This window comes from Colobus angolensis, unplaced genomic scaffold (assembly GCF_000951035.1).
Source record: "Colobus angolensis palliatus isolate OR3802 unplaced genomic scaffold, Cang.pa_1.0 Scaffold101, whole genome shotgun sequence".
NCBI classification, from domain to species: Eukaryota; Metazoa; Chordata; class Mammalia; order Primates; family Cercopithecidae; genus Colobus; species Colobus angolensis.
The window spans coordinates 5910274-5924803 of record NW_012111031.1 but is presented as its reverse complement, the minus strand read 5'-3'; the positions used below and the strand labels follow the sequence as shown (position 1 = coordinate 5924803).

Sequence of the window (14530 nt, the reverse complement as noted above, 5' to 3'; positions counted from 1 at the left end):
GACATCAAACCTGCTGTTGTCTGGATCTTGGACTTCCTAGCTTCCAGAACTGTGAGCAGTAAGTTTCTGTCGTTTATTATCCACCTAGTGTAAGGTATTTTATTGTAGCAGCCCAAACAGACTAGGACAGTGACAAGCCTGTTCCCTCAGTACTCATCCCCTGGACAACAGGCATCAGGACATCTTATATTAGCCAGAGTAGGTTAGTTCACACTGCAGGAACCAGCCCCACAAAATCTCAGGAACTGAACACAATAAAGGTTTATTCTTGCTTGTGTGAACTCGAATGCAGGAGCCACACTCCTGAGTAGTTCTACTTCAAACAATCACTCAGGGAGCTGGGTAGGACCCTCAGGAACGTGGACCTTCAGGGGCTGCAGGAGCAAAGGGAGAATCAAGTCTCTCTCATAGTCTCCAAGAGGCTTTCAAGGGCAGAGAGAAAGGATCAAAGGCTGCCAAAAGTTCTGAGAGCTGTTCCCAGTGGAATAATGAGGCAAATGCAGATATCAGAGTTTAAGGAGAAGGGAGCGTGTGTGTGCATGAGCAGTACCCTGAAGAATGAGCAAGATCGGGAGGGAGATGGAAAGGGGAAGGGCCCACCATTCCCATCTGCAGAGCCTATGCAAGAGTACAAATACAGGTCCACGGGCCTTATATCCAAGTATTTAAAATCTGAAATATGTTTTATCCTCCTGCCATGGTGCATATGCCTTCATCAGGACCCGAGAAAGCAGGTTTGAATTTTGAAATCTTTGACTCCTCAGTGCTCTGCTCTGGAGGATGGTGGCTCGGGTATAGCGAGCACTGGGCCAACCCCTGCCCCTCTCTCTTCCCACTTTGGCTCTGTCCCACAAGCAGCTGCCTCTTGGTCTTAGCAGCGCAGTTCACTTTCAGGAGGCTGGACCGGGGAAAGACCTGAGCAGCCCTAAAAGTGGATTTGAGACGACAGGGCAGGGGATTCTGTCTGGGGCTCCAGGTACATGACCTAACAGGAGGGGTGGGGGCTTTGGGTGCCCTTGCCCTTTGTCTCCTCACCAGTGGGGTATACGTAGCCCAAGGAAGGCCAGAGCAGGGCCTCTTTCCAGGATGAAGGGGCAGCCCTGATCCCAGGCAAGGGATGCAAGAACAAGACCATGGAGGCAGGAACATGGCAAGACAAGAAAAGAAGGGGCAGCTCTGGGGAGACAGAAGGCTGGAAGCACAGGTAGAGGCCAGAAAATGTGCAAGGAAGGGCTGGGCGCAGTGGTTCATGCCTGTAATCCAAGCACTTTGGGAGGCCGAGGAGGGCAGATCACTTGAGGTCAGGAGATTGAGACCAGCCTGGCCAACATGGCGAAACTCCATCTCTACCAAAAACAGAAAAAAGTCAGCTGGGCGTGGTGCCACATGCCTGTGGTCCCAGCTACTAGGGAAGCTGAGGCAGGAAAATCGTTTGAACCAGGAGGCAGAGGTTGCAGTGAGCCAAGATCACACCAACTGCACTCTAGCCGGGGAGACAGAGTGAGACCCTGCTCAGAAAAAAATAAAAAATAAAAAAAGTGCAAGGAAAAATACACAATTTGCTTAACCTATGTAGTTAAGCTCTTCAATCCTTAGTCCTCTTGGCTTGGAGAGCTGCCCAGACGTGCAAGGATGCAGAGGTTCTCATTTTCTCATGTTTGTGCTGAAGCTTCCCAATTGTGTCTGCAGCCTGCTGCCTCAGCATTACTCAAAGAAGTATTGTTTTAGTTTCTAGTGAAGTGAAAAAGTGGAACTACGGTTTTTCTTCCCATACCAGTTGAGAAATTATTTAAAGACAGAGATCCTTAAATGCTTGTTTTAAGGAAGCACGCGTCTAGAGGAGGTTGACAAATGACACACTTCACCCTCCTTTGGTGATTAGCTCAGGAAGGCTTCCTGCAGGTGGCGTTTGACGATGGCTAAGCCAGTCATGCAGGCTCAGACCTGGGGGCAGAAACTCAGTGTCAAACCCCTTCCCAACATGTCTATCACGCTCCTTCCAGCAGTTTGAATTCCGAAGTCTCGGACAAATGACCACACTCTGGGTGGTTTGAAACAACAGAGCCAGGTGCAGTGGCTCAGGCCTGTAATCCCAGCACTTTCAGAAGCCGAGGCAGGCAGATCACCTGAGGTCACGAGTTCGAGATCAGCCTGGCCAACATGGCGAAAACCCATCTCTACTAAAAATACAAAAATTATCCAGGCGTGGTGGCATGTGCCTGCAATTCCAGCTACTCAGGAGGCTGAGACAGGAGAATCACTTGAATCCAGGTGGCGGAGGTTGCAGTGAGCCGAGATATACCACTGCACTCCAGACTGGGTCAAGGGGTCAGCCACATTGGTTTTTGTTCTGTTATTTTGAAGGCTCTGGGGAAGAATCTGCCCCCTGCCTGTCTCTGGCTTCTGGTGGCCACCAGCAATCCTTGGTGTTCCTTGGCTTGTGGATGCATCACCCCAACCTCTGCTTTTGTTCTTCCCTCCATCTTCTCTCTTCTCTCAATTTCCCTTTTCTTATAAGGACACCAGTCACTAGATCAAAACTCATCCTAATGCACTATGTCCTCATCCTGACTTAACCACATCTGCAAAGACCCTTGTCCCAACAGGACACAGCACAGACACCTGGAGTTAGGCCTTTAACATATTCTTTCATGGGACACAGTTCAACCCGCAGCAGTAGCTATTGCTCTAATCCTTGTGTTACAGATTATAAACTGAGACCCAGGGAGTAACTTACCCAGAGATACAGAAAATAGAGGGTATGACTCAGTTTGTAATCTATCTAGACCTCATTATTACCATTTGCCCTTGCTTATACCAGGCCTTTTAGTGGGTGCTTCATTTTCATTTCTAATCCTCATCTCAACTGCAGAGAGTCATATCCCTCATTTTACAGAGGCTTAGATAATTTAAATGGCTTCTCCAGTGTCGGAGTTTATTTGTGTTGCTGTAAAGGAATACCTGAGGCTGGGTGATTTATAAAGAAAAGAGGTTAATTTGGCTCATGGTTCTGCGGGCTGTACAAGCACGGCACCAATATCTGCTTCTGGTGAGGACTTGTGGCTGCTTCCACTCATGGGAGAGGAGAAGATGAGCCTGCGTGTGCAGAGACCGTAAGGAAAGAGAGGAGGCAAAGAGAGGGCAGGGAGGTGCCAGGCTCTTTGTAACAACCAACTCTCATGGGAACTAAGGGTGAGAACTCACTCATTACCACAAAGACACCACCAAGATATTCATGAGGGATCCGCCCACACACGACCCAAACACCTCTTATTAGACCCCCCTTCAACACTGGAGATCAAATTTCAGCATGAGGTTTGCAGGAGTCAAACAAACCAAACTAGAGAACCCAGAGTCACCATAGGTAGGTAGAAAGTAGCATATTTGGGATCTAATCTGAAGTTGTGGCCAATAATTCTCACCCAGGTCAACACAGCAGATGTCTTCGGGATGGCTCGCCCTCCGCATCCGAGAGCCTCTGCCTCGAGATGGTGTAACTTCCTCTCTGCAGTTGAGAATCACGACTGTAAATGACACACTACTGGAATTGCCCATGCGAAGAGTGTATGTAGAGGCAGAAAATGAATCACTGACCTTTACGGCACTGCAACTGATGCCTCACAGCGGGTAATGGTCTGACCAGGCATTTGTCTTCTTTCCGGCAGCCAAGGAAGAATTGAACAGAAAACCCTCACAATCAGGAAGACCCATTAAACAGCTATCTACGCCACAACTAATCACTTCCCTACGGGGTGCTCCATGTGGGCTGAGGATCACTTCCATAACAAGTGTCTTCCTGGGAAGAAGCCTCTACTACCACATTGGAGAGGAACAAAGTCTCAGACAAATCCCACACTGCAGTTATTTAAATGACCTCATTCTTCCTCAAAATAAAAAATCAAAAGCATCACTTCCTAGCAACTGCTATGCACCCTTCCTTAATATCAAAGATACGTAACACACACAGGCTCATCAGTGCCTTACAAACACACAAACCCCGAGCACAGAGCCCTTCAAGCAATGCTCGAGCCACAGCAGCTGCCTGAAATCAACACTGAGGTGAGAAAACACTCCGCCCAATGCCAGTTCTGCAGGTTCGAGCAACACTTACCAGTTAAGGTTGTTTTCACTCCTTTGTCTCGAAAAGACACCACAAAAGAAGCAGGGGCTAAGCATGGGCTTTGGAGGCAGGTGGACTTGAATGCCAACCCCAGCTCCATCATGCACTTCCTGTGGGAACCTAGGCAAGTTATTTCTCTTCTCTAGGCCTCAATTTCCATGCCTGTAAATGGAGATACAGACATTTACCTCAGAAAGGAATGTGAACATACCACTCCTCCTACCCTTGATTCCTAACAGGGAATATGAGCAATGGGCAAGAATGAAACATTGTTTGAAATCTGGTTTTATTTATTCTATGTGCCTACACTTCTATAATAGTTAAAAAAGATCTGGCTTATGGCCGGGCGCGGTGGCTCAAGCCTGTAATCCCAGCACTTTGGGAGGCCGAGACGGGCGGATCACGAGGTCAGGAGATCGAGACCATCCTGGCTAACCCGGTGAAAACCCGCCTCTACTAAAAAATACAAAAATCTAGCCAGGCGAGGTGGCAGGCGTCTGTAGTCCCAGCTACTCAGGAGGCTGAGGCAGGAGAATGGCGTAAACCCAGGAGGCGGAGCTTGCAGTGAGCTGAGATCCGACCACTGCACTCCAGCCCAGGCGACAGAGCGAGACTCTGTCTCAAAAAAAAAAAAAAAAGATCTGGCTTAAATGATGAATGTGAGCACAGTTCTGGCAGAGGAGGCATCACAGGTGAGAACACATTGACAGAATGAGAAGACTGAATGAAAAGAGACTGACAGAAGTTACTCATTTCTTTCACGTGCTCAATACTATCCCATTGAATAACACACACACATACACACGGCTGGATGGAGTTAGGGGACAATCTGTGATGCTTCGTTGCCTGCCTGTGCTGTCTGAGAAAATCAAGGTAGGTTTAGTTAGGGCATGTGAATCCCAGGGAATATAACATCCAAGCCCTAGGCTGAAAACCGTTCAGTCTAAAGATATACCATGAAGGGACCCAGCCTCAAGGCCCCTTTCTCAAGTAGGAGAAAGTATATAGAAAGTAGAAGAAAAAAGAATAGGCTCACATGTTTCAGGAAAACATATAAGAACTACTAGGAAAAAGAAATTCATAAATTCATAAAATTCATTTAACCTTATTAGTCGATGTCTATGATTTTAATGTTATTACTAGAATCACACTGTTCATTATTTCCCCCAATTTGTTTAAATCTGCAAATACCTTATGTTCAGTTTTACATCTATAAAGCAAGATCCTCGAGGGCAGGGATGGAGTTCTACTCCTGCGTCCCTTGACATTACAGCGTGTGGAACAGAGACGACAAATACAGGTTCGATTTGTGCCACCTGCAAGAATGCCATCTAGAGGCAGCTGCTTCAAACTGCACTTCAACTGGATCCACCCGCCCTGCTAAGCAACTCAAACTCATCATGAAATAAATCTGCAGAAGAAATGTGTACTCTCTATTCAAACTCTGGAGTAAATAAAATGTGTATGATTGACACAATCACAAAATGGCATTTAAGTGGAAGTCTGTTTCTTGAAAAAATAAAAGCCAGAACAAACAGATTTGGGGTCATATTTTTGTTCACTGAAAGAACCAAGCAGTTTCATCAAACAAGCTTTAGAGGGAGAGAAATTGAGTAATTCATCTTGTCAGTTACAATTCACATATGTACACACATACACACACACACACACACTGGCTCAACATCGGTTAAACATAACTATTCAAATACAAAAGTATAAAAAACCTCTTATAAAACCAATAGCAGCCAAAACAGAACATTTGTAAACAAAACCACTACTATCAACCCTGTGCTTAATCACAGAATCTGCATTCTTTTGAAACATTAAGTATATGCAATAAAGTGAATATAGACCATCTTTTTCCTTAATATACAATACCAGATATCTAAAACAATGTCACCAATAATGGACACAAATCGATGTTATCATAAGGCATGTTGAACAGTCTTTTTCACAATACTCAGGGGCATCACGTTGCTGCAGAGGCCATGCTTTCCAGAAGTTTTCTCCTAGCTGTGATCCTCGCACACCGGGGGCACTCGGAGGACTGGAAGCACTGTTTGTGAAAGCAAGCCCTGCACACTGCAAGCAAGGAAGACAGCCGTCAGCAAACAGGCTATCTTGTTTTCTCACATTTCTGCAGACATTCATCTCCATCCTAGGGAGGGAGGGGGTCTGAATTCAGAACCCAGAGTCTCTAAAAAGAAACCAGCCAGGCTGAAACTCACGTTTCAGCAGGTCACGTTTCAGCAGACCTGTTGGACTCTTCCAACAGGTCATGAACAGGAGGCTCAGAGAGCCTGATGTAACGGACGCCGCAGTGCCCCCCGGATCTGCCCAAGCACCGAGGCAGGCGTTTCCCCAATTGCCGAGAGAGCTGGTGGCTGGTAACTGTTGGGAAGCCACATTGTTTCTCCAGAAATGGCCCTACATCGAGAAAGCTGCTTTGTCCAAGCTCATGCCCCGTGCCTGGCACCAGCCTGCATTCAGTGACTGATCACTACGTAGTGAGAAGGCTGGCCCCAATTTGTCCCCAGTTTGGAACAATGCTGAAAGGCCACCAAACTCCAGAGCTCCCCATGAGATGAGCTGAGGGCTCCACTGCAACCCACCACTGTTCAACTTCTCCCTCTCCCAGGCTTGCTGCCTGCACACCGCCACAGGTATTAAGTTGAGGAACATGAAACTTTTTCTGGCAAATCTCTGCCCCAGAGTCTCTTTGCTGGGGAGCCAGTCCAGCAACACTGCCTAAAGGGTTGGGGAGACAACACCGGAGTGGCCTGACAGGAGGATGTGCCCCCACCAAGGGTGAAGGTAGAGTTCATTACCAGGATCTCTCCCATGAAACAGAGGTTACAGAACACGGGACTCTCTCAGGCACTAATACCATAGAAGGGTCGGCAACCTTTTCTGTAAAGAGCCAGATAGCAAATGTTTTAGACCTTGTGGGTCATGTGGTCTCTACAATAGCTACTCAGCTCTGCCTCTGCGGTGCAAAAGCAGCCAGAGACTTCACCACTGGGCATGACTGATCCAATTACAAGACAGAGAGGTGGGCATAGGCAACAAAGGGACCATCTCCTCTATCCAAACCCTGCACCAGAAGATATCATCCTTTATCCCTGCCCCACCCAAATGCTCCTCCTTCTGTGCCCAAAACTTCATTATCTCCAATCCAACATACAAGCACACACCAGCATGACTGTACTTTAAATAACTGTGCTTAAATTATTAAGCTATCATTCAGCTTAAGTTAATTTTGTGTTTAAGTTACTCAACTTAGTTTAGTTAATTAGTTAAGCTATTATTAAGCTTATGTTATTAAGTTATTAAGATACCTGAACATCTTCTACATGTTGCTGTCTGAAATGGGAAGATGACAGTCGTATTCTGGCAAAATTCACAAATAAAGCCCTTTCCTTGACACAGCTGTAAAAGAAGACATCAAAAAGTTACAACCTTCGCTTGATGGAGAAGCTGAGTTTTCACTATTACAGAACTTTATAAACATTAGTGTTTGAATGTCTATGATTCCAGCCTCTAGAAAGAAAAGGATGTTGTGTTTTGCAGCAATGAATGGATCAGAATTAAAAAAAAAAGAAAAAATATACATTCATCCAATTCCACATCAAAGCAGTTTTAAAGTACCAGAGTAAGGGCCTAATTGTAAACATGCACTCTGCAATGATCGAATTTCATTTCTCATTGCTGCACTACAGTTCTTCAATCCTTCGAGACACAGAGCTTCCTGTTCCATTGAATCCTGGTTCCACAGGACTGTATTTGGCACTTCAGGGCAGAGTGGGCCCTGAGCAGAACTGGGCACCCAGACGAAGTCCCTTGGTCCAGGCTTGCATCCCGGCTCTGCCACTTACCCGCAGGGGGATCTCAGCTGCTACTTTACAGGTCTGACCTCAGTTTTCTCATCTCTAACTAGGTCACTGGCACTTCCCTCAGGGTTTGTGAGAGTGAAATGAAGTGTGGAACACCCAGCACACGCCCTGTGCGTCGGGAACGCATCTGCTCCAGGTGCACCCTCACCTCGCAGCCGGCCACGTGTGCAAGGGAAGCTTTCAGAATGACCTTGAGTAAGGGTGCCAGCAGCCCTTTCTTGATCCTGGCCAGGTCCTCAAGGGAGAACAGGTGGAGCTCATCAGTCAAGTGTCCCGGCACCTGCTCAAACTCCTTTAATGCACTGCCAGAGAGGAAACAGAGAGGAATTCAGAAACCCACCCACACAGAGGCCGGGGAAGAATAGGGCCAGTTGTTTTCTCTTGGCACTCACGCTTAATTTTTTTAACTCAATTTAAAAAACAAATAGCTCCAAGAACAACAGTGAGCCATGCTCGCCAGCATTCTATATTTTGCAAGTTTGCTTGGAAGCCAGGAAGTTAAAATTCCATGAAAGCTGATTTCAAAAAGCTGAATAAGCAGAGACACACATCTCTTACAGCCTGCCCATGCACACATGGAGCAAAAGAAAACTGAGCATTAGTTTGTTAAGTCTTAAAGAAGGTGTACCTAGTACCCTTTGATTACCAAGTAATCAAAATTCCTACCTTATTTCTTCCAGCTACATTTCAAGTCTATCAGCCTTATGGTCTATTGGCTCAGCTGGGAGAATTCTCACTCACCCAGCAAGCCTGACTTCCAAACGCACGAGTCAGGCACTGAGCTTAAGGCTCATGCAGCCAATGGCCAGTGGTCATGGTCCCTAGGGCATTCAAAACTTAATCTTCTCCAAAGCCAGCAGGTGTTGACCTGAATTCTCTAAATGGCTAGTAGAAGCACTATTTCCTGCACTTCCAAAACAGCCACGGCCTACCCTGGACTTGGCATGCTACAATGCCAAATTCTCTTCAATTCTCCACCCAGCCTGAGGTGCCCACTCCTGCGGCATCCTCTGCCTGGAGAATCCCCAATCCCTCGTCTTTGCTCCACCTCACTCTTAAGCTCAGCCTTTTTCTCCTGGAATCCTTGCTTGCTCTCTACCCCACCTCACTCCTGAGCTAAATGCTGCCTCTGTTTGTATCCTCATGGTGCCCTGACACATGTCTAGCATTCAGTCCAGCAATGATTGGTTTGTGCTGACCATCCCCCTGGACTTAACACAGATCTACCAATTTTTTTTTATCTGAAGCCCAGAATGGATATTCAATAATTTTTGCACAAGGTAGGAAGTATAGGTATTGTTACATGTTGTGGATGAAAGAACTGAGGCCCTGAGACCAATGCGATGCCAACGTCATGAAGCAAAGGCTCAAAACCAAATGACTATAGAACACATGCTCCTGGCCGGGCGCGGTGACTCAAGCCTGTAATCCCAGCACTTTGGGAGGCTGAGACAGACGGATCACAAGGTCAGGAGATCGAGACCATCCTGGCTAACCTGGTAAAACCCCGTCTCTATTAAAAAATACAAAAAAAAAAACTAGCCGGGCAAGGTGGCGGGCGCCTGTAGTCCCAGCTGCTCGGGAGGCTGAGGCAGGAGAATGGCGTAAACCAGGGAGGCGGAGCTTGCAGTGAGCTGAGATCCGTCCACTGCACTCCAGCCTGGGCAACAGAGCGAGACTCCGTCTCAAAAAAAAAAAAAGAATACTTGCTCCTTCCCCCCAAATTTAATTAAAAAGCAATACATTATCATTAAAGATTAGAGACTGAAAAAACACTTTTAAGCTAAACCATTTATTTAAAAACTCTACGATTTCACCAACTACAATAAATAATCTTAACTCCCTTGAGTAACCTACGCTTTTTCCACTTAAAAATCTCTCTCTGAATGAATTAATGCCTAAATCTTTACCGGTTGCATAGTATTCTATTCTATGGACATGGTATTAATGTAAGTACTGCCCTATTATGAACAGGCAGTAGATTTTAAAATAATTTCAACTTTTATTTTAGATGTGGGGGTATGTGTGCAGGTTTGTTACATAGGCATATTGCATGACACTGAGGTTTGGAGTACCAATGATCCCAATACCCAGGGAGAGAGCATAATACCTCTTAATAGACTTTTAATACCTTTTCTTATTAAAAACAAAACTAGTAGTTTCAGCACTTTGGGAGGCTGAGGCAGACAGATCACCTGAGGTCAGGAGTTTAAGACCAGCCTGGCCAACATGGTGAAACCCTGTCTCTACTGAAAATACAAAAATTAGCCAGGTGTGATGGCACATGTCCGTAATCCCACCTACTTGGAAGGCTGAGGCACAAGAATGGCTTGAATCTGGAAGGCAGAGGTTGCAGTGAGCCAAGATTGTGCCACTGCACGCTAGACTGGATGACAGAGCGAGACTGTCTAAAAAAAAACAAAAACAAACAAACCAAAAAAACTATACTTTAAATCTCTGCCTATATCCATCAGTATGTCCTTAGGATAAACTTCTAAAAGTAGAATTTCTGAAGACCATGGTCCCACTTGGTTAGACGTACCTCCCTATAAGGGGTTTTAAAAGGCCCCTGGTATACTCATGGTCATATCCACCCTTATTCACAATAGCCGAGGAGAAGCAACCCTAGTGTCCATGGATGAATAGATGGATTAAAAAAATGTATACACATACAATGAAATATTATTCAACCTTAAGAAGGAAGGAAATTCTGACACATGCTACAACATGAATGAACCTTGAGGACGTTATGCTAAGTCAAACAAACCAGTCACAAAAAGACAAATACTGTAAGATTCCACTTATATAAGGCATGTGAGTGGGTAAAATCATAGAGACAGAAAGTAGCATAGTGGCTGCCAGGAGTTAGGCTAGGAGGAAGAGGGAATGGGGAGTTGTTAAAAATGAGTTTTAGTTTTGCAAGATGAAAAAGAGTTTGGGGGCTGGATGGTGGTGATGATTGCATAAGGATGTTAATACTTTAAAGCCACCAAAGTATATGCTAAAAATGGTTAAGATGGTAAATTTTATATGTATTTACCACAATTTAATGATGACAATAATAATAATAAAAAGGTCACTGGCTAGAGTTGTTTCATCCTCCAGCTAAACCATTCTTAATGAGTTAAATTCTCAATTATCTGGTTAGGCTGTGCCTCCACCCAAATCTCATTTTGAATTGTAGCTCCCATAATTCCCATGTGTCATGGAAGGAGCCTGGTGGGAGGTAACTGAATCATGAGGCACATCTTTCCTGTGTTGTTCTCGTGATAGTTAGTAAGTCTCACGGTATCTGATTTTTTTTTTTTTTTTTGAGACGGAGTCTTATTCTGTCTCTAGGCTGGAGTTCAGTGGTGCGATCTCAACTCACTGCAACCTCTGCCTCCCAGGTTCAAGTGATTTCTCCCACCTCAGTCTCCCGAGTAGCTGGGACTACAGGGACACGGCACCATACCTAGCTAATTTTTGTAATTTTAGTAGAGACGGGGTTTCACCATGTTGGCCAGGATGGTCTTGATCTCTTGACCCCGTGATCCACCCACCTCGGCCTCCCAAAGTGCTGGGATTACAGGTATGAGCCACCATGCCTGACCTATCTGATGGCTTTATAATGGAGAGTTCCCCTGCAAATGCTCTCTCTTTGCCTGCCACCATATAAGACGTCCTTTTGCTCCTCATTCACCTTCCACCATGGTTGTGAGGCCTCCCCAGCTATGTGGAACTGAGTCCTTTATAAATTACCCAGTCTCTGGTATGTCTTTATTAGCTACTTGAGAACAGACTAATGCATTCCACCATTGGCTTAGTAATTCAAAGAGACGGCATGATTTCCCAAGGAAAGCCATGAGGTCATCACTGTGCTAAGAGGCCCTGTGTAATGGGGGAGCCAGATGCAGGAGGCACTAATAGGATTAGCAGATGAATGGAGGGAAGGCAGCCTGTCCCAGCTGAGAATAGTACCTGTCAGCAAACCTACAGGTCTTCAACAGCTTCTTGATATGGAAGAGCTGTTCCTGAATTTCCTAATGGGACAAACCAAACACAAGGAAAGTTAAACGTAATAAATGACACAGGAAAAGTGCAAGTCAAATTTAAATATTTCTAACCTTGAAATGCTGCATTTGTATAAAACAAACCTTGAAAGCAAACAACCTATACAGCAAGGCTTCATAACTGAGTCCACTGATCCACAGATTGTGTCCTGGATGGATCCAGGTTTTGTAGAACCTAAAACTTATACAACTTTGGGGTCTTCTTCAAGAAAAACATAATACTAAGTATAAGATTCAGTGTGGGGTCCTGGAAAGAGCCTGTGCAGGAGAGGGGTTTCAAAGTGTAAGCTTCACTCCTTTTTTTTTTTCTTTTTGAGACAGGGTCTTGCTCTGTCACCCAGGCTGGAGTGCAGTAGTGCAATCTCAGCTCACTGCAACCTCCGCCTCCTGGGTTCAAGCGATTCTCCTGCCTCAGCCTCCTTGAGTAGCTGGGATTACAAGCATGTACTACTATACCCGACTAATTTTTTTGTGTGTTTTTTCTGTATTTCTAGTAGATATGGGATTTCACCATGTTGGCCAGGCTGGCCTCGAACTCCTGACCTCAGGCAATCCGCCCACCTTGGCCTCTCAAAGTGCCGGGATTACGGGCATGAGCCACCACACCCAGCCGCTTCACACGCTTTATGATCCATTTGCGTCTTAGAGGATGTATCTGTGGGTTCCCTAAGCTAGCGTGATGTGTATTTCCCACCACAGGACACTTCCAATGAGAGGGATGGGGTTGGGCCTGCGGCTCACCTTCACTCTGCCCAGTTCCTTGGCTTTCGCATACAGGCTTTGGCCAATGCTCAGCAAATTGAAAATGGGCTGGTGCCATATGCTGTCCAGCAGCCGTTTGGAGAAATTGCTGACATAGTACTTCTTGAAGTCCCACATCATCAGGATTCGGGCAGGGATGCAGGACTCTGCATATGAGTGGCAGCAGTCACAGAAATACTTCCCTAGGTATTCGCAGTACCGGAGCCGCTTCACAAACTCTGCCAAGCATACCAGAGGGTGAGTGCCGCACCTGGTGCTGAAAACCTGTCCTGGTCTACTCCCCGACTTCCAATTCCTATGCAAGGTGCAAAGACTCTCATGACTTGCTTCATGATGATAAAGCCATACTCAACCTCACGACAGCTGGGAAGGCTCCGGCAGAGACTTGGGGAATCAAATCACGGCCATTCATGAGCTCTGCTCTTGTGGAACAGATGTCGGAAAAACAAAAGCTTCCCAAAATACTCCTGGATTTGGAAGATGGAAATTGCAAACCGCAGTGTGGCAAAAGGAACATTCATTTCAGGATCTGGAAATCTGGGTGGGAGTCCAGACTCCTCTCATGAGCAGGAAGACTGAAGGCAGGTTGTAATCTCTTTAGGCTAACTGTTTTGAGACCACAGAATGTGACTCAGAACTGGATTGAGTGATACTACACATGTGAAAAGTGCTTTATAAATTGTGAAGCAGTATATACACAATGTTAGGAAGCAGCATCACAAAGATCCCCTGATAAATCAATGAGAAAAAAATACAAAAATGCACAAAGGATGGGAATAGGTAATTCATGGAAAGAAGAAATGCAGATAACAGAGAAAAACAATCTCAGAAACAAAGAAATGCATATTTTAAAAGTGAGGCTGAGTACAGTGGCTTGTACCGGTAATCCCAGCACTTTGGGAGGCCAAGACGGGAGGATGGCTTGAGCCCAGGAGTCCAAGACCAGCGTGGGCAACATAGTGGGACCCCATCTTCACACACACACACACACACACACACACACACACACACAAAATTAGCCAGGCAATGTGGTGTGTGCCTGTAGTCCTAGCTACTTGGGAGGCTAAGGCAGGAGGATCGCTTGAAGGTGGAGGCTACAGTGAGCCACCATCATGCCACTGCATTCCAGCCAGGGCAACAGAGTAAGATCCTGTCACAAACTGATGACAAATAATAAAATGAAATTGAAATGAAATGAAAGAAAAGTGAGATACTCTGTTTTGACTCAGCCTGTCATAAATTTAGAAGACCCAGAACTGGTGCAGTATCTAGAGAACTGGTGCAGTAAGATCCTGTCACAAACTGATGACAAATAATAAAATGAAATTGAAATGAAATGAAAGAAAAGTGAGATACTCTGTTTTGACTCAGCCTGTCATAAATTTAGAAGACCCAGAACTGGTGCAGTATCTAGAGGAGGGCACTTACGTCTAGCACTGATAGAACTAATTTATAGGAAGACATTTTTGTGATAGACTTCAGTTCTTACATGTGCAACAGTAATCCTGCTTCTGTGACTCCATCAGACAGAAGTGCTAACAGGCACACACAGTGACATAAAAAGATATTCATTACAGCACATTTATAATGGGGGTGGCAACCAAAATGTCCATCAAAAGGCAATTGATTAAGTGTGGTGCACTCAACATGAAATGCCGTACAGCCCATAAAGTACATGGAAGAGCGTGGGAAGTGGACATCCA

The 14530-nt window shown here is 45.6% G+C and overlaps 1 protein-coding gene across 2 annotated transcripts in view; it reads right to left on the bottom strand.

Annotated features, from left to right (window-relative positions):
- Positions 1-5659: 5659 nt before the first annotated feature.
- The window catches only part of KIAA0226L (KIAA0226-like ortholog), a 48162-nt gene continuing 39291 nt past the window's right edge, over positions 5660-14530 (bottom strand). For both annotated transcript variants that reach the window (XM_011939826.1, XM_011939834.1), the window contains exons 11-15: positions 12807-13045; positions 11974-12035; positions 8162-8315; positions 7459-7549; positions 5660-6202 (exon numbers count right to left, since the gene is read on the bottom strand). In XM_011939826.1, coding sequence (XP_011795216.1) covers positions 6090-6202; positions 7459-7549; positions 8162-8315; positions 11974-12035; positions 12807-13045 — 659 coding nt within the window. In that variant the 3' untranslated portion in view covers positions 5660-6089. The remainder of the gene's footprint in view (positions 6203-7458; positions 7550-8161; positions 8316-11973; positions 12036-12806; positions 13046-14530) is intronic.